The 24,922-nt window shown below is 46.5% G+C and overlaps 1 protein-coding gene across 4 annotated transcripts in view; it reads left to right on the top strand.

The window, feature by feature from the left end:
• Positions 1–24,922, top strand: part of LOC119967138 (glutamate receptor ionotropic, kainate 2) — a 587,375-nt gene that overhangs the window by 356,805 nt on the left and 205,648 nt on the right. For all 4 annotated transcript variants that reach the window (XM_038799270.1, XM_038799271.1, XM_038799268.1 and 1 more), the window contains exons 8-10: positions 1,796–1,939; positions 5,321–5,428; positions 9,914–10,027. In XM_038799270.1, the coding sequence (XP_038655198.1) occupies positions 1,796–1,939; positions 5,321–5,428; positions 9,914–10,027 (366 nt within the window). The remainder of the gene's footprint in view (positions 1–1,795; positions 1,940–5,320; positions 5,429–9,913; positions 10,028–24,922) is intronic.

Below are 24,922 nucleotides of genomic sequence, written 5' to 3'. Positions count from 1 at the left end.
CATTTATGTTGTACCTTATCCTTTTGAAAAATCTGAAACCAGTTGACACTAGGAGAATACATACTGTAGTGACTAAATCATCGATTCAACTTAAACTGTAGTATCTGGATAGGCATCCACCATATCAATACTGGAATCTTAATAGGCATGGCATGTCTGATAAATGCAGAGCAGCAATTGACAAAGGCAATAGAAAGCTGAATGACATAAGTCAAAATATAATATTAAGGTGCTCTAGCCAGACTGCAAATTGGGGAGTGCTTTCAATTATCAGCACTGAGGCAGAATGGGTAATTTAATTTGGACAAGGGGACACGGGCTTAAAGTGGTAAAGGGCAAATTTATGCCTGTCACCAGGAAGTCCTCCTTCACACATATAGTTGGAATGGATCTGGATATCTGGAAAAATAGTTGGCTGCTAGTGGGCAATGGGTCTTTCTATCTGTATGAAGGGCTAAATCAAATTCCTTGTCTGGAATTATCTTATGCTGAGCTACCAGGACTATCGCAGCACACTGCATCATGGAATGATGGAATGCAGGATGAGTTTCCACCCGTTTGCACTGGGGGAAGTGGTGCAATATTACCAGAAATGTTTGTTCAGCAGGTGGGGTAACAAAACCAAGGAGGATGGATATAGTTATGATGCTTATGAGCCATTATCTAACTGAATGTGCTAAAGGCTCAATGGGCTGAATCACCTACTCCTGTTCCTGTGAATGCTCAATAAGTTCTGATCCAATTCCTCTATCTGCTTGCTATTTTAACCAGTGTTACCCCATTTTTAAATATATGGCTTAATGCTTCCATTTAAAATAATAGATCAACGAGTTTACACAAAATTGCGGAACTTTCGTAAGACATCCTTATTCCACCAGGAGCACTGACAGTCTTATTGAAACTCCAGATGCCACTGGCAGAGAGCAATGTTAAATTCTAGCTCTGGCAGCATCCCATAGCTGGACACAGAATGCCAGGTCCAGTGAGGGTCCCACAGCTGATGAGGAAAATAGCTCAGAGCTGGCCCTAGAGCCACAGTGTGAGCTAAGACTGTTCTAGGTCATTTCATAGAAACAGAGAAAATAGGAGCAGGATGAGGCCATTTGACCCTTTAACCCTTCGAGGCTGCTTCGCCATTCATTAAGATCGTAGTTGATCATTCAACTCAACAGCCTGATCCTGCCTCCTCCCGCCACCCCCCGCGTATAGTTTGATGCCCCTCACCTCAAGTACTATATCTTAGAAACGAAACAACAAGATGACCTTGGTGGGTGGAAACTGACTGTCCAGCGGAGTCTATCAATAAAGAAATGATTATCAGACCCGGCAAGAAAGATTCCTTAAGATTTTCAGTTTCCTACTTTTTCCATTGACATCTTAACAAAAGGGTGCGATGTTTTAAAAAAAACGAAAAATCTGACACATTTATGATTTACCTTCAGGTGCGAACTGGCATTTTACTTTGTCGAAAGAGATGTAACTTGCTCAGTGTTTCTTTTTTAAAAAAAATCTTTTTATTGGGTTTTCTCATATTTGTAAACAGTTGTTGTGTATATACATTGCATTTTACTTGCCCATGCTAATTTACTTTATTTTACAGAGAGGTTTATTTTGTCCTTCATTTAACAAACTCTATGTACATTTTGTCCCCCCCCCCCCCCCCCACCCTTCCTCGTCTCTTGTGGTTTCCCCACCTTTCATCGTTACTTATTTGAGACATTCGGGACTCTGATGAAAATGTCCCTGGCTGGCAGCATTTTCTGATTTGATTTTTTTCTTGTGTTTCTAATTTCAGACAAATGCTGCCTTAGTTTATGATGCAGTTCATGTTGTTTCGGTGGCTGTCCAACAATCTCCACAGATGACCGTCAGCTCCTTACAGTGTAACAGGCACAAACCCTGGCGTTTTGGGAGTCGCTTCATGAAGTTCATTAAAGAGGTACTTAATGTTTGGAGCTTTTAATCTTTGTATCCCTTTCAATTCTGACTTATTTACACTCTGTCCACTATCAGCTTTATGTTCTTTGCAAATCCAGTGAAATGGATCATTAACTGCACAAGTGCCAAAACTCTATTCAACGCAGTGTTCAATAACATTGAGCTCGAGTTTCTTCTCTAGACAAAATGAAGAAGATGATCTCCTTTCTTCTCCATTAATTACAAGTTGCAGACAACATGGTTTTGTTGATTGCAAGTTTGTTATCTAACAAGATACTAGCCAGTCGCAAAGCACCTGCAGTGATAATCCTTTAACACTCCTCAATACTAGAACATTAAACCAATATAAACATTGTAAAGGTTGGGCATTGGCTGCAGATTGTACGGAGATTTTCCAAAATGGTTGAACGGTCATTTCAAGCAACCAGATCCTAATAAAGTTAAAAAGGAAATTCAGGATTTGACCCAGAACACTGCTGGTCAAAGAATATCAGTCAAGTAACTCCAGAATATCTCTTTCTTATTTTGGTTCATTGTAGGATCGATAGTGGCCTCATCGACGTTCAATATAGTCCTGTAACTTCAGGAAGTTGGGGTTTGTGCTGAGGTTTATGCAGGTGGTGCAGGATGATACAAGACTTCAGTTATTTCCCTAATTAAGCAGTGGACCCAAACGGGAGCACAACGCTGCTGGTAGATGCAGGGAGAGACCCACTGCAGGCTTGCCAACAGCCAGTATGCCTTGTGAGATCTACCCAGATCCTCCAAGACAACACAATCAGGATCCCGCCCTTGAGAGGGACCAAACCTCACATCCTTAAGTAGGTTTAAAACCCACATAGGTATGCTGAACCAGAATCTACCAGTTTCCTGGCATCTACCAGCGACCCAAGCAATACCCCAGCTAGGCACCCTTCAGTACTGGTCCACACAAATGTGGACCAAGTGCAACAGCACCTGGGGAGATCTCCTGGGCAACCGGAGGCACTTGGTTTGTCAGGGACAGGGCAGGGTGGCCTCCGGCTCTCCACACTGGATGCCCAGGTGGTACTGCAAGGGTCAGGGCCTGTGGGGGGCCATACCCATCAAAGGAGGGTGGAAGGATGGGTATGGCCCCTCTCAGGCCCTGACCCTTGGGGGCCCTGGAGGTATGGGGGCTCAAAAGGGGATATGGGAAGGCCTGAAAGGGTGGGGCCCTCAGTGACTCCAGAGCAGGTTGCCATCATTTGGAGGGGGGTGGTGTGGAGAGTGACATTGTCCGGGGTTGGGAGGTGACCCACAAGTCCACTTCGAGATCGGGGAGCCCATTCAACATGATGGCCCTATATCTGAGGAGCCGGTCTGGCCAGTTGGTTCAGCTCCCCAGTGATTAAATTAATTCCATGTGTGGGCTTGACTGGGGAGAAACTCCCCAGGGCCCTCAAAAGTGACTTTGTGTGATTAGATAGCGGTGGAGAACTCACTGGCGAAACACCCAAACGACACCTAGGGCACGATTCTCCCAAAAGGGAACAAAGTCCCCTAGCGAGCGCGTTTACTTGCGTGTTTCCCAGCGCTTGCAGTGTTGAGACACATGTCTATTCAACCTGCCTCATGTTGAATAAGGGGCCTGAATGGGGAACCTGTGCTGCACGTAGCCCTGTTTTGTACAGTGGGGAGCTCTGCTCGACGGAACTTCCCATTGTAGCGAGAGATCGGGCTGCCATTTTAAATGATGTCCCGGTCTCCAAGGCCCCCGAAACAATACCCAATCTCCTCCATCCAGCCCAAATACACTATGGGAGGGATCGTGCCCTGAGGAAGCTTTCTGTTAGATCGCACCCGGCTATGATAACTGTCACTGCCTCCCACCAGTGGCAATTTTCTTTATGGTTATCTTCGATCTGCTATTACCTCCCATCTAAGGCCATCAATTCGCACGAGACGGCGAGTTGAAGTGAACAGTGGTTTTAATCAGCTAGAACTGTGCCCGCCTGCGACTGCTCTGTACTGAGTGCCGCCTACAGACTGCAGATCTATATACCTCCCCCGAGGGGGCGGAGGCAGAGGCGGAGCCCACAAGAGCATCAACATAATATAATGTAATGTAATACGATGGTGAATGGTAGCAGTAATACATTCACCACACCAATCAACCCGCCACATGTATTTTGGTGGCAGAAGCGGCCCGCCAGAGGGATCTACTGACCCCGCCATTGTCAACGGGATTCCCTGGTCACAGCTCCCTCTATCGCCGGGAAACTCATGCTCCGTAGTGAGACCGGAATTTTCCGCTGGCGTGAACAGCCGGTAAATCCCGCCCTAGGTTTCCTCGTGCTGTAGCCCTGAACATCCCCAGGGAGCTGACTCCAGTAAATCCTGTTGCCTGAGTAATTTTATCAGCCATAAGCCTCCTTTTTTCCTCTCTGCCTCAAGTCCTCCTTTAGTCTTCCAGCTGCTGCTTTGCGCGAATCCTGGCAATGGATCTTAGACACGTGATAAAGAGGAAGAAGTTCCTTTTGTGTTGTTCACTTCTGTCACTGCTGTGATAACATTTCAAAATCTTGGTCTTTGTTCAGAGATATCTGGAAGTAGGAATTCAATTAATGTTTTCTCAGCATGCAGCCAGGGACAAATGCGTGCCCCCCCCCCCGCCCCCCCCCCCCCAGGTATTCCTGCCCAAGTTGCAGCAGGAGTGAATTGGAAGATCTTGTGAAAAATCCCAGGCCAAGTTATTTATTGTGGAAAAGAACAATTAGGAGAACAACGGTGTATGACGTAACAGGAGCATTATCACATCTGCCAAAGGAATCGTCCATGTTGCCTTTATGTCCCTTTGTAATATTGAAGAGACACGTTAAAGTCAGAAAATGCTCAAGGATGATTATTGACAACAACTGATTTTGTCAAGTGTTACTAGTTACGTGTCATCCAGGCGCATCACGGGCAGCCACCTCTACCAGGCAAATGACATTATTTGCCAGCACCATGAGAGTCAATTATTAAGGCACTGCTTGTAAAGTATTAAAGTGGACCAGCTGGCAGTTCGTTGCACCTCGTTTAACTTCTGTATGGCTTTTCCTGATGAAGGAAGCCTCGATATTGCTGTGTGTCTCATGATTCTCTCCTTGCTGGCAGACTTACACTTTCCATTGCTGCTATTACAGGCCATAACAGGACAGTAACTAAGTGTACGCTACATCCAACAACACCAGTTTTAGCGATTAGTACAGCCCACTGGTGATCATTTTTACCATCCCCCACTTACAGTGGTTAAATTGCGTTGACACCGATATGACTGTTATAAGCAGCAGTAAATGTATGTGAACCCAAATGAACTTGGTCAGCTTTTCCCAATGTGAATCTGTAGCTTTTGCTTATTTATCCTTGTCTCTTTACCCAGGCCCACTGGGAAGGACTAACCGGCCGAATTATATTCAATAGTTCCAACGGCTTGAGAACAGATTTTGATTTGGATGTGATTAGTCTCAAGGAGGAAGGCCTTGAAAAGGTAATGAGTTATTTTTTAATTGATTAGGCAATAGAAAGAAAACATGGGATGTGCCATTAGTTAATAAATGAAAACATTTATTCTGTGTTTGACAAGATGACTGCATACATTTCTGTGTCCGTGTTCGGACTACCATGAATAATTTGTCTGTCAATGAAAGCGCACTTAAAAGTATGAAACTTGATTCAGATCAGATATTCAGCGTAAACGTACAAGGTGCAATTGTGCATGTTTGCACCACAAGGCCTCACCCACTGGGAATTTGCCGGAAGTATATAGTGATGCTGAGGTAAATACGTTTTCATGATGTTCTTTTCTTGCTGGAGCTTTGTGCCCATTATTAAAAATTAATTATCTTTTAACCCAACTTTGAACGCTGGGGTCACAAAATGTTGCCCTATCTGAAGCTCCTCCAGCCTCATGACCCCTCTCCTTGTTTTAGTAACTTAAAAAAAACTTTTGGTCAGAATTCTGGTCTCACCTCCAAATATCACCTCAACAGCTTGGCTTCTATCCTTAATTTGTGCAAACGCTCAGTCATGAGTAATTATTGTTGGTCTTACTTACTCCTCTGTTCCTGGGAGTAAGCATGAGTCCTCCATAGACATTCATCCCGTGTCTGCATTTGTACCTTTACCATAACCAAAGCTTAAATGAAGACACAGATTCTGTGACCGTTATTTCCCTGGCCCATTTGTAGCTGCGCAAATCCCGTCATGACCAGAAACTCTCGCCAGAGGGCCATAATGGGATTTGCGACATTGAGACCTTCCCGTCCCAGCCAGCGAGGTAATCAGGTTCATGCTCAGCGAGGGCGTGAGCCTGATTGCCATGGATTTGAATACATTTAAATAATCAAAATCAGTTTAACATCGAATCTTCCAGGAACGTCATTCATATGTTCCCACCCCTGGAACGACATGACACCAACAGGGCTCACTACTGGTCTCCACACTGGGGACACAGTGGCCATTGTAAACCTGGGTGGTGTGGGATATGGCAGAGAAGTGCCCTGGCATTACCCCTGACACTCTGGCATTGCCAAACTAGCAATATTTATAGAATCCCTGCAGTGCAAAAGTAGGCCATTCAGCCATCGTGTCTGCACCGACCCTCTGAAAGAGCATCGCCCCACTACCCTGTCCTGCCCTATCACTGTAACCGCCCACCTAATCTATACTTCTTTGGATTGTGGGAGGAAACCGGAGCACCAGTGGGAAACTCAAGCAGACCACCGGGAGAAAGTGCAAACTCCATACAGACAATCATTCAAGGCAGGAATTACCATAAAATCATAAGACCATAAGACACAGAAGCAGAATTAGGCCACTCGGCCTATCGAGTCTGCTCCGCCATTCAATCATGGCTGATATTTTTCTTATCCCCATTCTCCTGCCTTCTCCCCAGTACCTTTTATCCCCTTATTAATCAAGAACCTATCTATCTCTGTCTTAAAGACACTCAGTGATTTCGCCTCCACAGCCTTCTGTGTCAAAGTGTTCCACAGATTCACCACCCTCTGGCTGAAGAAATTCCTCCTCATCTCTGTTTTAAAGGATCGTCCCTTTAGTCTGAGATTGTGTCTTCTGGTTCTAGTTTTTCCTACAAGTGGAAACATCATCTACACCTCCACTCTCTCTGGGCCTCGCAGTATCCTGTAAGTTTCAATAACATCCCCCCTCATCCTAATAAACTCCAACGAGTACAGACCCAGAGTCCTCAAGCAATCGTCATACAACAAGCTCTTCATTCTAGGGATGATTCTTGTGAACCTCCTCTGGACCCTTTCCAAGGCCAGCACATCCTTCCTTAAATACGGGGCCCAGAACTGCTCACAATACTCCAAATGGAGTCGGACCAGAGCCTTATACAGCCGCAGAAGTACATCCCTGGTCTTGTATTCTAGCCCTCTCGAGATGAATGCTAACATTGCATTTGCCTTCCTAACTGCCGACTGAACCTGCATGCTAACCTTAAGAGAATCATGAACAAGGACTCCCAAGTCCCTTTGTGCTTCTGATTTCCTAAGCATTTCCAGTTTTAGAAAATAGTCTATGCCTCCAAACCTCCTTCCAAAGTGCATAACCTCACACTTTACAACATTGTATTCCATCTGCCACTTCACTGCCCACTCTCCTAGCCTGTCCAAGTCCTTCTACAGCCCGCCTGCTTCCTCAATACTATCTGTACCTCTTGCAGATCTTTGTATCACCTGCAAACTTAGCAACAGTGCCTTCAGTTCCTTCTTCCAGATCATTAATGTATATTGTGAAAAGTTGTGGTGCCAGCACCGACCCCTGAGGTACACCACTCGTCACCGGCTGACATCCTGGAAAAGACCCCTTTATCCTCACTCTCTGCCTTCTGCCAGTCAGCCAATCCTCTATCCACGCCAACATCTTACCACACCATGGGCTCTTAACTTATTTAACAGTCTCCTATGTGGCACCTTGCCAAAGATCTTCTGGAAATCTAAATAAATCACGTCCACTGGTTCTCCTTTGTCTAACATCCTTGTTACCTCCTCAAAGAATCTAACAGATTTGGCAGGCATGACAACCCCTTGACGAAGCCATGTTGACTCAGTCCTATTTCATCATGCATTGGGTGCCTGATGTTGTGAGTAGTGCTAACCACTGTGCCACCGTGACATCCTATGTTGTTGGTTCAACTCGGGATCAGGCTATTTTGGATCTGGTAATGCGTAATGAGGCAGTTTTAATAAACTAACTCCGAGACAGTGGATACATTGGTAATTTTCTTCAAGAATCCTTAAATTCCAGAAGAGTCCCAGATAGTTGGAAAACTGCCAACCTAACATGCTTATTCAAAATGGAAGGGAGACAAAAAAAACAGGTAACTGTAGGCCAGTTAGCTTAACTTCTGTCACTGGGGAAATGTTAGAGTCGATTTTAAAGGCTGTAATATCAGAGCATGTAGAAATGCATGCTATAATCAAGCAGAGTCAGCTTGGCTTCTGAAGAAAAATTATGCCTGTCAAATGTATTAGAATTCTTTTGAAGTAGTAGTGAACAGGATAGATAAAGGGGAACCAGTAGAGGCAACATACTAGGATTTCCAAAAAGCATTCAATAACCTAACACATAAAACGATACTTAATAAAATAAGAGCCCATGGTGTTGGCGGTAGCATATTAACATGGATAGAGGATTGGCTAACTGATAGAAGACAGAGAGTTGGGATATGAGTGGCATTTTCAGGATGTCAACTGGTAACTAGTAGAGTGCCACAGGGATCAGTGCTGAGGCCACAACTATTTCCAATATATATTAATGACTTAGACAGGAGATGTGAATGTACTGCTGCCAAGTTTGTGGATGGCACAAAGATAGATGGGAAGGCAAGTGGTTGTCACAAAGAGTCTACAGAGGGAAACAGATGAGTAGTGAATGGACAAAAACTTAGCAGATGGAATATAATGTAGGAATATGTGAAGTTTGGAAGAAAGAATAAGAATCTGAATATTATTTAAGTGGAGAAAGACTGCAGAAAGACTGCAGCACTGAGGGATTTGGGGATCCTTGTGCATAAATCACAAAATGCAAGCTTAGCAGGTAATAGGGAAGACAAATGGAATGTTGGCTTTTATTTCAAAGGGAATGAATATAAAAGCAGGGAAGTCTCACTAATACTGTACAAGGCATTAGCTAGACCACACCTGGTAAACCGTGAACTGTTTTGGTCCCCTTATCTAAGAATAAATATTGGCATTGGAGACAGTCCAGAGAAGGTTCATTAGGTTGATGCTGGGCCTGTAAGCATTGGAGTTTAGCAGAATGAGAGGTGACCTCATTGAGATTTCTAGGATTCTCAGGGGGCTTGACAGGGTAGATGCTGAGAGGATGTTTCCGCTTGTGGGAGAGTCCAGGACCAAAGGGCATAATCATTATGGGTGCCTATTTATGTCAGAGATGAGAAGGAACTTTATCTCTCAGAGGTTAAAGAATCTGTGGAATTCCTTACCCCACAGAAGACTGTGGAGGATGGGTCATTGGGTATGTTCAAGGCTAGAAAGACAGATTTTTAATCAGTAAAGGGATTGATGGTTATGGAAAAGGTGGGAACGTGGAGTTGAGGATTATCATTTTAGATCAGTCATGAACTCATTGAATGGTGGAGCAGACTTGATGGGCCTACTTCTGCTCCTACATCTTATGATCTTATGGTACCTGGAGCTCAATGGCTGCAGCTTAAGCATTCATGAAAGAAGAACAGATTTCTTATTTGGGTTTGGCATGGTTATATCCTTAGGTTAAGGGTCACTAGACATTCCCATCAATGATATGGTCATCTTACTTGAATGGGTGCCAACCCACCTTCACTAAAATTACTTGCAGTGTAACAAGGAGCAGGTGAACGCCAATTTCAATTTAAGAAAGAGATTCTCTTCTCGTAATGAGATTTTTAAGTTTTCACGAACAAAGTGCTCATTTTCATAATTGCATATGTTACTCCCCATTATAGATTGGGACGTGGGAAACAAGCAGTGGATTGAATATGACTGAGAATCGCAAAGGCAAGACAGCTAACGTCACCGATTCGCTATCCAACCGATCATTAGTTGTTACAACTATTCTGGTAAATTATTAAGCATCTCTCAGCTTTGATTTGTGATGAATTGTGTTATACTAACGTGCAAATGACCATGTTAAACATAGGGGGTGATTTTCTCCGGTCCGCAAAAAACGTTTTCTGGCACGGTGCTCCCCCGCCAGCAGTGGGATTCTCCGTTCCCACAGGCAGTCAATGGGCTTTCCCATTGTGGCCACCACACGCTGTAGGGAAACCCGTGGGCATGGGTGCGCTGCCGGCAGACTGAAGGATCCCGCCGATGGAGAATTCCGCTGAAGACCTTTCAACTAAAATCAATGGGCCAAGAAGGCAATGATGGAGCGGGATTCTCTAGTCTTCCAACCGCGGGTTTCTCGGCCTGCGTGCCATGCACTGGCGGCGGGATTCCGTCTTCCCGCCGATTGCCAATGGGATTTCCCATTGTCATCACCCCACGCCGCTGGGCAGCAGTGTGCTGCCAGCAAGGAAATTGAACTGGAGAATTCTGGACGATATGTGTTGCCTCCCTGTGAAGATTTACCACTTAAGAGCACTACCCTAACATTTGGATTTGGAATATCCATGCATAAAATACCTGAGGAAATACTTTGAAATATTATTGTCTTAAAGCATTTGTTTTTGAGAAACTGGACAATAGCATCAATTTTATAATGTAAGAAAAGGTAAGATGGAAGATAAGGTAATTGAGCAAGTAGCAGTTGAATGATGGCAAATTTACATTTTAAAAATATAAGTCTTGTCGGAGCAAGAGAAGACGGATGGATGTAAAAACTACTATTCAGTTCTGGTGCTACGGTGCACATTATCTAACTGAGAAATGCCAATTTATACATTTTACACTGTCCTCCGAAAGACAGCTGCTATAAAAAATTAAGATACTGGAACATTGGAAATTTAAGATGTTTAAACTGGCTTTTAAACTTTTGGAATTATGAGTCATATTTGCTTCTTTGCAGTGGATTTCATGCAAAATATAAGGCTACCTTTTGAATGTGACACAATGATGAAAGAGAATGGGGTGAATCGGCCTTTGGTGGTAGTGCAGACGGACTATAGTAAATCATCCGCCTGATTTTTGTCTCTGCTGAAGCTTGTTTCCAGTGATTATTGTCAGGGCAGAGGACATCCCAATTGGAAGTGGCGATGTTACAGATCCCTCCTCGATGAGCTAATTATTTAGACATGGCAGAGCAGCCGTGCATGATTACACAATATGTCACCTGAAAAGTCTTAAAGGGACAGTTAACTATCCACACTGCAGCAATAGTGGTAGCGATAATTACCACTACCCTTAACATTTATGCCACTGGGCACCAGAGAGGATATTGTCAGAGTGAGGCATTATTCTGAGCAAAAGCAGCTTTTTTCTAAAATCCTGTCTTATGCAAGGTATGTGGTATTATTGACTGAATGGATATAATTATTTGTAACGGCATACCAACACCAGATATTATTGCTCAATGGCGCCCAGTGGCTGGAGACTGCATGTGAAACATAGGCCGGAATTCTCCTGCCGTTCACTGGTGACGGGATTCTCTGGTTCCTGCCCGTGGGTTTCCCTGTGGCATGGAGTGGCTTCATTGGAAATTCCCATTGACAACGGCGTGAGCAGAGAATCCCGCCACCAGCAAATGGCGCACCGTCTCCTGCTGCCGGGAAATACTCGGGCGGTGGGCCGGAAAATCCCACCTCAGTTTTCTGACTGGGCTCCCAGTGGGAATTGAGAAACATTTGGAATTTCTGCACAGTGCACACTGGGATTGCTGAGATTTAGCACTCTCTGCCATAGAAAAGGGAAGAAAATTTGCTGTGTACGCAAATGTTTATGTGATGGCGGCTTTCTGAGGCAATCTGATAAATCACAGCTCTTCAGAGGAGAAGAAATATGGAGATTTGGAGCATTGTTGATCTGAAATGTGTGTGGCAACCTTGACCGACAATTATATTGTATAAAATGTGCAGGGGAGAACTTCAAAAGGAAATTAGAAAAGCCAAGTGAGTGCATGAAAAACCTTTGACAGGTAGAATAAAGGAAAACCCAAAGGATTTAAAAAAAAATGTAATGAGCAAGCAAGTAACAAGGGAAAGAGTCGAGCCAATTAGCGACCATATAGATAATCTGTGTGTGGAGCCAGAAAACATGGGTACAGTCAGAGGTAGACTTTATAATGGGGGGGGGGGGGGGGGGGGGGGCTCCGCGCCAGCTGGTGTCTGTTAACTGCCAGAGGCTTATAACTGCATTTGCTGATGGACTCAAATGCATATCAGCAATTGAAGCAGAGTGATGTCAGCCTCTGGTCGAGTCCCCTTAGAGGGGCAATACAAACTGGTCCGAGTGTTGAGGCCCGCACGCATGAGGAACGAGAGGTGACTAGGTGAGGGGGAGGGAGGCAGAAGCAGAAGATCCTGGGTTTTACTTTTGGAAAAAAAAGGCACAGCCAAACAGGTTTCTCGCCCCGGGGCTGAAGGCAGGCCAGTGAGGTGAGGTGCGAAGCACCGGGTGAAAGCCACAAGTCAAGGTGGGCTACCCGGTCAGCAACTGTCGAGCAGCGAGGGGAGAGGGCGAGGGGTGAATCAGCCCACGCAGGGATGAGGGCAGGTCAGCCAACAGTAGCGAGGAATGAGGCACCAAATCATTCCATAGGTGATGACGAGTGAAGCAGAAGAGCTTAGGAGAGTGAGGTTAGTGAGATTGTGAAGGAATAAGGTTGTGGGGGTTTGGAGAGGAGGAGTCTGAGAGTGTGGGGGGACCAGTGGAGGAGAGTGCATGTGAGGGGGGGGGGGGGGGGGGGGGGGGGGGTTGGCCAGGGTTGTAGACTTGCGGGGAGTGGTGTGTGTGTGTTTACATTTAAAAGATGGGATTGACTGTGCAAAAACCAGCTCTTTCAGAAAATTCATTAAAAACAAGAGTTTCTTTAGCAATATGAAATGGCATTATCAATCTAGCTGTTAAAATGCAGAAAATTGAAGGCGAGGTAAGAGAATGAAACAACAGTTTGTAATTTTACTTCAAAAAATTTGAAGTATTTGAACATTGCACAAACAGCACCTTCATCTACCAAAAGTATGGAGAACCACTGATGTTTGTCTTGAGCTGACTGGGAACTCCACCCGCCTGAATTAATGGCAATAACTTCTTTGATTTTGAGAGGAAGGAAGGAAGTTAACTTTTGAAACTGAATGGCATCCATGTTGATTGGAGTATTTGTTCCTATACTGGACTGGCTCATTCTCTATATAATCCAGAGAATGCAGTGTAGAAGGGGGCCATTCGGCCCAATGAATTTGCACCAACCCTCCGAAAGAGCACCCGACCTCGACTTACTCCCCCACCCTATCCCTGTAACCGCACCTAACCCTGGACACGAAGGGGCAATTTAGCATGGCCAATCCACCTGACCTGCACATCTTTGGACTGTGGGAGGAAACAAGAGCATCCGGAGGAAACCGATCAAGACATGGGGAGAACGTGCAAACTCCACACAGAGGGTGACCCAAAGACAGACTCAAACCTGGGTCCTTGCCGCTCTGAGGTAGCAGTGCTAGCTACTGTGCCACTGTGCTGCCCACTGCCCTGCACTGGCCTGTGCTGCAGTGATGTCATCGGCTGATCTTTCCATCTCGCAATGTTGACCATCTGTACTGTCATTATGACAAGAGGTAAGCCTGGATTTAAATTCAGCAGCTGTTCATACCGGCATGTTTTCGCAAGGTAAAAAGCACTGAAACAATGGTCAATTTGTGTATTTTTGTGGCTTGCACCTTTGCAAGGGTGGGCAGTGTTGATAGGGATGTGATGTCATGGGGCGAGGGGCCCCAGAAATTAAGGTGAGCGCGGAGTCTGCCACTGGGTATAATCCTCGATGAATACTTTGTGTTGGTCTTCACAATAGAAAAGGACAACCCAAGTGTAGACATCAGGGTGGAGGACTGTGAAATATTAGAATGAATTAACATAGAGAGAGCGCAGGTACACTCAGGTTAAGCAACCATTAAAGTGGAAACATCCACAGGCCTGAATGAGATGTATCCCAGGCTGATGAGAGACACATGGGAGGAGACATCAGGGGAACTGGCAGCAAGACCTGGATAAGATTCAGGTTTAGGTTGATAAGTGGCAAGTAACATACATGTCACATAAGTGCCAAACAATCACCATCTCCAACAAAAGAGAATCTAACCATCTCCACTTGACATTCATCAGCATTGCATCGCTGAGTCCTCATATTGTTAACATCCTGGGGGTTACCATTGACCAGAAACATAACTGACTGGCCACATAAATATTGCAGCTACAAAAGTAGTTCAGAGGCTAGGAATTCTTCAAAATGTAGCTCTTCTCCCGACTCCCTGAAGCCTGTCCACCATCTATAAAACTCAAGTCAGCAGTGTGATGGAATATTCTCCATGTGCCTAGATAAATGCAGTCCCAACAACACTCTGGAAGCTCGACACCATCTAGGACAAAGCAGTTCTCTTGATTAATCCCAGTCCACTTCATTAAACATCCATTACACCCTCCACCACCAATGCACAGCAACAGCATTGTGTACAATATACAAGGTGCACTGCAGCATCATCAAGTCACCTTTGACGGCACCTTCCAAACCCACCACCTCCACCATCTAGAAGGAGCAGGACAGCCAATATTTGGGAACCCCACCGCCTGCAAGTTGCCCTTCAAGTCACTCACCATCCTGACTTGCAAATATATCGCTGTTTCTTCACTGTCACTGGGAAAAGACTTGAAAACTCCCTCCCTAACAGCACTGTGGGTGTACCTGCACCATGTGGACTGCAGATGTTCCAGAAGGCAGCTCACCACCACTCTCTCAGAAAAGAAAATTAGCATGTTATGTCCAACAATCGCTGCAAATCTTTTTGCTCCCTGCCTCAAGTGGTTTGTCTTGGGTCCCAGGTTCGATTAGGGATGGGCAACCAATGCTGGCCGAGCCAGCGATGCCCACATCCAGTGAAAGAATAAAAAAAATTACGATCAGCAGCACAGGCCTACACAGACAATACTTTATTGTTGTAGCAGCCTAAGATAGCGCTCAATTCTGTACAATGCAAATCCTAACATAATTATTTTTGGGCAGCACGGTAGCACTGTGGCTTCACAGCTCCAGGGTCCCAGGTTCGATTCCCTGCTGGGTCACTGTCTGTTCGGAGTCTGTACGTTCTCCTCGTGTCTGCATGGGTCTCCTCAGGGTGCTCCAGTTTCCTCCCACAGTTCAGAGGCGTGCAGGTTAAGTGGATTGGCCATGATAAATTGCCCTTAGTGACCAAGAAAAGGTTAGGAGGGATTATTAGATTACGGGGATAGGGTGGAAGTGAGGGCTTAAGTAGGTCGGTACAGACTCGATGGGCCGAATGGCCTCCTTCTGCATTGTATGTTCTCTGTTCTATATTTCACTGTTTCAGCATCATTACGGGAATTCTGTGGAGGTTTTTCAGCCAAAAGATTGGTTGAATCCCCAGAGAAATGGCACAAAATTACTGAAAATGCTCATTTACATAATTTCTCCAGATCCAAATTTTCCAAAGTTCTGGCAGGAGACCTGCGTACTAGCAGGAATTCAGGGACATGTCATTTAGCAGATTGCATTAGGACTCCACCTTAGGTGTAATCCAAGACATGTAGTTTGATAATCTTCACAGAGGTCATGCAAATCTCGATGCCGCTGGGGGTCTCGGGTTACTGTGTCTATTCCAGGGTTCTTAGAATCATAGAATAATAGAATTTACAGTGCAGAAGGAGGCCATTCGGCCCATCGAATCTTAACCAGCCCTTGGAAAGAGCACCCTACCCAAGCCCACAAACAACGTAAATGCCGCCTGTGCCCCATTTTTATCCTTTACGGCTACTTCCATGTCCTCTGGACCCAAGATAAACCATTTGAGGCAGACAGCAAAATGATTTGCAGCGATTGTTGGACATAACATTCTAATTTTCTTTTTGAAGCATCTCAATGCCTTGTTAATATTTTTAACTTTGTCCGATACTGTAAAACTGGTGGCATTGAATTGCCATCCCATCTTGCGTCTCAATTTCTACATCCACCAGCTTCGAATTATTCAGTAAATTTATTTTTGTAGATTAATATCAGTAGTACAAAAATCTTAGGAACCTCCCATGAGTTTTTCTTCAGGAGAGGATGGGAGAGGACCAGGAAATCGTCTGCAATATTCAAATCGCTTTATGCCAAGGAGTGAATATCTCACAGATCCAATCCTGTGGCAGAATGAGAGATCTATTCACTGCACAGCAGTGGAGTTAATACTGATTTTCATTTTTTGAATTGTCTACTCTCTCAATGTCGTTCCCACTTTTCCATTCCCTCTATGATTGACACAGTTAGACCTCATCAGTCATTTGGACGCTTTTTGTTCCCCTTTACAGCAACACAGCAAAAGCTATTTGTTGCAGTTACATCAAGGCTGACTGAGCAGATGACTGGTTGCAGTGCATTTGCATACAGGCATCGCAATATATCTTGTTGAAACAATCTCACACAGGCTGAGGAGCAGTGAAGGAGCAGCTGTCATTTCAGGCATAGCATTTGAAATTTCGGTCTGCTGATGAGTTCTTGTAATAATGAGTGATGTCCATTGTGTGCATATATACCGTCATGACCGGGTTATCAGGGGTGAATTGACTCCTCTGTTTGTCCTACTCCTGAGTTGGTTATAACAATAATAATAAATCGCTTATTGTCTAATGGAGTCTAAAAGTGTCCAATGGAGATTCAATTTAAAAGAGGGGTGATCATTTCAATTTAACATTTATTTAACTGTCTCTAGCTTTGTGCAAGAGATAGGTTGGCCAGATTCCTTGAGTTACTTTTGTTGCGAAAACTCAATCAGATAAAGATGCAGAAATTATTAACAAAAGGTTAAATCTGCAGAAATATGTCCAGCTTATTCACTAATGTAAGACACACGCATATTTCCCACCCTGCCCTACCCCTCACCGCTCACTCTCCAAGCATGCAAACAGTAACGTCGGAAGAAAGAATATTCACGGATTGTCCTGAGCTGATGTGTAGAACGGAAGGGTTCCTTCCCACATTGGAACAATTGGTCTGAAATAATGGCAGATTGATTCTGAATTCTCCTTTACAAATACTTGGTTTGCAGCAATTAGGTCTTCTGGTGGGCTTTTCAAATTACAAGCAGCTCAACTTTGATGAGAGTGGTTTCAGAAGAAATATAAATGGGCTAAGGCCATCCTGGCAGATGCTTTGAAGATGCAAAATGCAGTATCATTTCATTTGAACTGGACCATGTGACTTGTCTCTGAGAGCTCCAAAGTGTCAGATTCTGACTGAAAACCGATGTGTTACTCTCCAGAAACAAAGCCAAGTTTTCTGACCAGATCTTCTGACACTTTGTCAAAAAGGAATTGAAAATTGAAAAATGAAAAAATGAAAATCGCTTATTGTCACGAGTAGACTTCAATGAAGTTACTGTGAAAAGCCCCTAGTCGCCACATTCCGGCGCCTGTCTGGGGAGGCTGGTACGGGAATCGAACTGTGCTGCTGGCCTGCTTGGTCTGCTTTAAAAGCCAGTGATTTAACCCAGTGAGCTAAACCAGCCCCTTTGGGGACTTTGCACTTTCACTGAGGTGGGGTGGGGCTTGATTGAGTCAGCATGGTTGGCTCCACAGAGATCATTAAAGTGCACCTGGTCTGTAAATAAAACCTCCCCTGTTTTCTCCCCCTCCCTCCCCCACAACCATGAAGGACCACCCACCCCCCACGGAAGCATTAAGGGGCATTCTTTCCTCCCCCTCCCCCACACTTCCTAACCCGGGCTGTCATCGGTGCACACTCTTCTCCCCCCCCCCCCCCCGTCCCCCCCCCCCCCCCCCCCCCCCCCCCCCCCCCCCCCCGCCCCACACACACACAAAAGGGGAACTCCATTTCCAATGGAGGAAAGTTACCTCCTTAGTTGTTCCCACCCCAGTCTCCCCTGGCACTGCCAGGGTGGTGGGGGAAATGCCAAGTCTAGGCCCTCAACACTGGGGCCTCCAAGCAACTCTGCACCCCCTGACATAGTCACCATAACTGGTTTTCATTTTAATAAATCCGTTTAATTAGATTTAAATTGATGTAAATTCATCCAAAGCTCACCGCAGCAAATTGTGTTATGGCCCTATCGCGGGATTTAGTGGGTATGACAGGTTTTGCAACCGCAGCTAATAGGTCTGTTCAATCCTGCTCGCCATGTTTTCAAAAAAACACCTTGGGCGGGATTCTCCGACCCCCGCCACCGGGTGGGAGAATCGCCGGGGGTCAGCATGAATCCCGCCCCTGCTGTCCTCCCAATTCTCCCGCCCCCCAAAAACTGGCCCGGCGTGTGTCGCGCCGCCTGCCTCGGAGAATGGCTGGGTCCGGCGCGACTCAATTCTCTGGCCCACGATGGGCCGAAGTCCTGCCTGTCTGTAGCTGGTCCTGCCGGCGTAAATCAGAGTAGGTCCCTTACCGGCGGGGCCTGGTGCCGTGGGAGGGCTCTGGGGTTCCTAGGGGGTCGCGGGGGGATCATGCCCCTGGAGGTGCCCCACGGTGGCCTGGCCTGCAGTCGAGGCCCACCAATCCGCAGGCGGGCCTGTTCCGTGGGGGCACTCTATTGTTCCGTATCGGCCACTGTGGTCCTCCACGATGGCCGATGTGGAGACAAACCCTCCTGCGCATGCACGCGGATGACGCCAGCATGCGCTGGCGCTCCCGCACATGCGCCGACTCGTGCCGGCTGGTGGAGACCCTTCGGCGCCGGTGGCGTGGCACCAATCCCCTAACCAGGCGGCCGGCGAGGTGCCAACCACTCCGGGGCGGGCCTAGCCCCTGAAGGTGTGGAGGATTCCTCACGTTTGGGGTGGCCCGACACCGGAGTGGTTCACACCACTCCGTCCCGCCGGGAACCCCCGCCCATCCAGGTACGGGAGAATCCCACCCCTGGTGTCCTTCACAAATGCAGCTGAGTAGCTGTTGAGTGTCCTTTTCTTTTTTTTTAAATTTAGAGTACCCAATTAATTTTTTCCAATTAAGGGGCAATTTAGCGTGTTCAATCCACCTACCTTGCACACCTTTGGGTTGTGGGGGCGAAACCCACGCAAACACGGGGAGAATGTGCAAACGCCACACGGACAGTGACCCAGAGCCGGGATCGAACCTGGGACCTCAGCGCCGTGAGACTGCAGTGCTAACCCACTGAGCCACCGTGCTGGCCCAAGTGTCCTTTTCTGAGTGAAAAATGCACAATGTACATCTATTTAGCTGATAATATTATAAATTAATATATTCTATACAACATACCTTTGCAACATATGTATAATATTTGTGTGTGTGTACTGACATAGCTTATTAAATATGTATGTAGTGGAAAATATTCTCTTATTTTGCAAATAATAGAAACATTACTTTAAATTTAAGACTTAAGCCGATATCAGGCAGGAAAAGCAGTGTTGGCGGCTTTCCCCGCCATGTATCTGGGAGCTAGAAAAAAGAAACTTAGTCACGTTCAATACCGTATCACTGGCGGGCAGTCGCTTATTTACCCAGCCCGCCATCAAATCAAATGACTTGGTGATCCAGTTGCCATTTTTAAAGGCTGCCTGAGCACACAGCTATCAAACGAGGGAACGATCTTCACCCATGTGCACTCCTGGCACAAAGCTGGCACCAACCTGACCCCAGACTGGCATGACCCTCCCCCCTCTGGGTGCCACACACACCTCTGAGCTCCCCGGTAGGTCTGCTCGCCAGGCACATGCCTTTTGAAGTCAGTTGTGCTTCAGGCCTTTCTGACAGCACGCTGCCATGGATGGATTTTCTGACATGGGGGGGATAGCATATGTGCCAAAATGATAGGTTAGTTTATTGTACTAATCAGGAAACCCAGTTAGCTGCTGACTGAAGGAGGGGTGGGGTTTGCCGAACCCCCTCCCCCATTGCAAACAGGTGCGAAAACTCCCGGCCCAAGGAATAGCTCAACCATGTGTGCATTATTTGGGAGTAGTTCTGGTTACAGGGGAATGTACACTCAACATAAAGTTCTCTGGGGTCAATGCTGTTCCTTCTGTCTTCCACACACTTTATATCATTGTTACATTGGGCTGAAATATATGGCCCCTGTGCCAGCATATTTCAAGGCAGGTGGGCTGTTACAATAAAATGGATTCCATTCCCAATGCCCCCCCCCCCCCCCCCCCACCCCCAGCCAGTCTCCCATATTATAGTGCAGATGGAAGGTGTTAGGCATCCCACCTGCCCTTTGCCTATTGAGGCTCTAAATTGGCCAATTAATGGCCACTGAAGGATCACATTCTGCCTCTGTTGCTATTTTACATGTGGTGGGGAAGACAGAGACAAGGCAGGTAGCCCAACAGCTTTTGTGCGGCTTGCTGTCAGGCAGGAAGGGCGGTTGCCCATTAGAGGCACCTCTCCTCGTGCCTGCCTTTAATGCTCCCGCCACTGGCCTCTGAAACATGCAGGTGTGAGGTATCTCCATTACCTAGAGTATATAAGGTCGGGCAGTATGGCATTACATGCGAAGTGCCTGGTAGGGAGTATACCAGGAAGTGTATATATGCTGTTTGTAAATAGAAATTTGTTCTTATTTTTACTCGGTTTGGACACCCACGTCCTTGGGTGACAAGGTAGCACAATGGTTAGTACTGTTGCTTCACCGCGCCAGGGTCCGGGTTCGATTTCCAGCTTGGGTCACTGTGTGGAGTCTGCACGTTCTCCCTGGGCAGGATTCTCCCATACCCGGCGGGGCGAGGGGTCCCGGCGTCGGACCGCCCCAAAGGTGCGGAATCCTCCGCACCTTCAGGGATTACGCCCACCCCGGAGTGGTTGGCGCCCCGCTGGCTGGCGGGACAGGGGCTTGGTGCCACGCCACCGGGCCGAAGGGCCTCCGCCTGCCGGCCCGAGTCGGTGCATGCACGGGAACGCCAACACATGCTGGCGTCATCCCCGCGCATGCGTGGGAGGGTTCATCTCCGCACCAGCCATTGCGGAGGACCACATTGGCCGATGCAGAGAAATAGAGTGCCCCCATGGCACAGGCACGCCCGCGGATCAGTGGGCCCCAATCGCGGGCCAGGCCACCGTGGGGGCACCTCCCGGGGCCAGATCCCCCCACGACCCCCCAGGAACCCCGAAGCCCGCCCACGCCGCCAGGTCCCGCCGGTAAGGGACCTATTCTAATTTACGCCAGCGGGCCTGGCAAAGAACGAGCAGGACTTCGGCCCATCGTGGGCTGGAGAATTCGGGAGGCCCCGGTGCCCAATGAGTCATGCTGGACCCCGCCATTCTCCGAGGCGGGCGGCGTGACTCACGCCGGACCGGTTTTTGGGGGGCGGGAGAATTGGGCGGACGGCAGGGGCGGGATTCACGCCGATCCCCGGCGATTCTCCCACCCGGCGCGGGGTCGGAGAATCCCGTCCCCTGTGTCTGCGTGGGATTCCTCTGGGTGCTCCAGTTTCCTCCCACAAATCCCAAAAGATGTGCTGTTAGATGAATTGAGTGTTCTGAAATCTCCCTCTGTGGAACCGAACAGGCGCGGGAATGTGGCGACCAGGGGCTTTTCACAGTAACTTCACTGCTGTGTTAATGTGAGCCTACTTGTGAAAATAAAGATTATTGTTATTATTATTCAAATTAAACCAGTAATGTTCACATTGATGTTTGTCGGAGCTTGTGTGCAAATTAGCTGCAGCAATTCCTCTGTTATAACAGTGACTGCACTTCAAATGTACGTCATTGACTGCAGAATGCCTTGGGACATCCTGTGGCAATGAAAGGTGCAATATAAATGTTCGTCTTCCTTTAACAGAAATCTACCAATCAGGGATTTTAAATGATCAATTGATCTAACATCAACTACAATTTGCGTCAGAAAATGTCCAACTTCTACCATCATTTGTGTCTCGAATCATTTCCTAATTTCACTCCTGATTTTTAGACTATGCCCTCTCAGTCCCAACCAGCAGAATTAGTTTTTCTCTCTCTATCCTGTAAGTTCCCTGAATATCTTGCAAGTCACCCCTTAATTATCTGAAGTTCAGAGAATGCAATTCTAGTTTGTGTGACCTCCTTTTATAATTCAACCCTGAGTTAAAAGCAAAATACTCCGGATGCTGGAAATCTGAAATAGAACCAAAACATGTTGGAAATGCTCAGCAGGTCTGGCAGCATCTGTAGACAGAACCCCCCACCCCCACCCCCGTGATTCTTGGAGTCCAGCTGTTAAATCCATGTTGGAGTCCCTCCAAGGACAATTATCTTTCCTATCCACATTCCGCAGTGTAGTCCAACTAGTACTTTGTATAACTGTAAAATAACTTGTTAGCTTGGAGGTGATGGTGTCCTCATGTGTCAGCTTCCCTTGTCCTTCTGAAGTGGAGCTTTGGAAGGTGTTTGAGCTGCCCCTCTGTATGACCCAAGCTTCTGCTGTCCCAATGGGTGGCAAGTTGGTTCAAAGCTTAGCACTGCTGCTTCACAGTACCACTGACCCAGGTTCGATTCCAGCCCAGCCTTGGGTGACTGTCTATGTGGAGTCTGCACATTCTCCCCGAGTCTGTGTGAGTTTTCTCTGGCTTCCTCCCGCAGTCCAAAGATTTGCTGTTTAGGTAGATTGTTCATGCTAAATTGCCCTTTAATGTCCAAATATGTGTAGGCTAGATGAATTGGCCATGAGCAATGCATGGGATGAAGGGGATAGGGCGGGGGATTGGGCCGAGGTAGAGACCTCTTTCGGAGGGTGGGTGTTGTCCCGATGGGCCGCTTGGCCTTCTTCTGCAGTGTAGGCATTCTATGAACGAGGCAACCAGTTGGGCCATGACCTGTTGGATGGCCACCTCTGTTACTTTTTACACTCGGATTTTGGACAGAGGAATAGCGGGAACCTTTTGATCAACAGAAATTCTGCTTCTTTGCACTTCCAGCGATACAATGGCCCTGTGTAAATTGTGAACTGAAAAATGTTCATGCAAGGCTGAAGTACTGAGGGTCGCTGGTTCCATTTCTAAGATTGAATATTTTATTTCAGCTCTGTGACAAAATAATACTCGAGCCTCTCTGTCATAATATTAGTGAGATGCACAAGTGTCAGCAAGCTGCTGTAGAAGGTACACTGACATAGAAAATAGCTAATGGGAATCCTGCTCGCTTGTAACCACTTGCGGGAGCCCATGCATATCCTGCCAGTTGATTTATTCAGTAACATTGACGCAATCTGTGAGAGATTGACTGTCATTTTGCTCTCTGCTTTGCCTATTCTGCTTGCGTGTGAGAGAGTTGTCAAGATTATGGTATTGGTAAACCCATGGTAACGTTTATTCTTGCAAAGGCAGTAGCATTTCAGCCTGAAGGATTTATTCAATCATGTAAGCTAGAAAAATATTTTTCACAAATGGCTGCCCAGTGGGCAAGGAGTTCAGACTCGGAAACATTCTCAGTCTGTGTTTTTGGTGTCTATTTAATTAGCCTAAAGTTGAGCGGTTAGTACCACCTTATTAACATCACATTCTTTCAATTCTAAAGAGTCTGGGATAGTTTCAAATAAAAGTGGCCACTGTTGTTATTAATACTGTTGCCGACTTACAAAGGTTTGAAGCTGCTGCCAGCATTCTGGTGTTTCAGCTGAACGATTGGCTTTTGACATTGCTGCCATGGGGATGGTTAATAGTGATTCAAAATTGTAAGCCAGAACAATGTCAACTCAAGCCAACCATAGATTACAGTCAATACCTTGAGCATAGTGCCGGTTATGTACTGCTGGAGACAGGAAATCATGACTTTTTAACTTCTTCTGCTTGAATATCATGGTGACCCACCAGATGGTGTTGCAAATGAACAGGGCTCAGATGATTTAGTTTGAAACACACACTTGATTCCCAGCATTGTGATCTCTCTTTGTCTGCACAAACTGGGCCCTTTCCATTTGCAAAGTCTCAGGGTTTATCTCAATTGCTGTTTACCCTGGAATAGTATGCACCCACTTTCACACATACTTAAGATGATAGAGTACCCAATTCATTTTTCCAATTAAGGGGCTATTTAGCATGGCCAATTCACCTACCCTGCACATCTTTGGGATGTGGGGGCGAAACTCACACAAACACAGGGAGAATGTGCAGACACCACACGGACAGTGACCCAGAGCCGGGATCGAACCTGGGACCTCGGCGCCGTGAGGCAGCAATGCTAACCACTGTGCCACCGTGCTGCCCAGTGAGCTGCCTTCTTGAAACTGCTGCACCCACAGTGCAATTTGAGAGGAAGTTCCAGGATTTTGACCCCATGACAGTGGAGAAATGTTCCCACCTTGTTCTCCCAGTGGTAAAAGTTTGGAAAGTTCTGTCGAAAGAGTCTTGCCAAGTTATTGCAGGTGCATCTTGTCCTTATTTTGCTGGTCCACTTAAGTTTCTGGTGAATGGTAATTTCCAGGATGTTGATACTTGACGATTCAGTGATGCTCATGCTGTTGAATGTCAAGGGAAGATGGTCAGATTCTCTCTTGTTGGAGATCCTCATTCACCTGAGGAAGGAGCTGCGCTCCGAAAACTAGTGATGCGAAACAAACCTGTTGGACTTTAACCTGGTGTTGTAAGACTTCTTATTGTTGGAGATGAGCCAGACACATACACAGCGTGGACGTTACTTGCCACATGTCAGCCCAAGACTGAATGTTGTCCAGATTTTGCTGCATATGGGCAGAGGTCGTTTCAGTATCTGAGGAATCATGAGTGGTGCTGAACATTGTGCAATCATCAATGTGCATTCCCAATTCTGACCTTATGATGGAGGGAAGGGCATTGATGAAGCAGTTGAAGATAAGATGGGTCTAAAACACTACTGTGAGGAATTCCTACAGGTATGTCTTGAAGCTGTG

Source organism: Scyliorhinus canicula, chromosome 6, assembly GCF_902713615.1.
Source record: "Scyliorhinus canicula chromosome 6, sScyCan1.1, whole genome shotgun sequence".
Taxonomy (NCBI): Eukaryota; Metazoa; Chordata; class Chondrichthyes; order Carcharhiniformes; family Scyliorhinidae; genus Scyliorhinus; species Scyliorhinus canicula.
The sequence above is the reverse complement of the archived record's forward strand: the minus strand, read 5'-3'. Positions and strand labels throughout refer to the sequence as shown.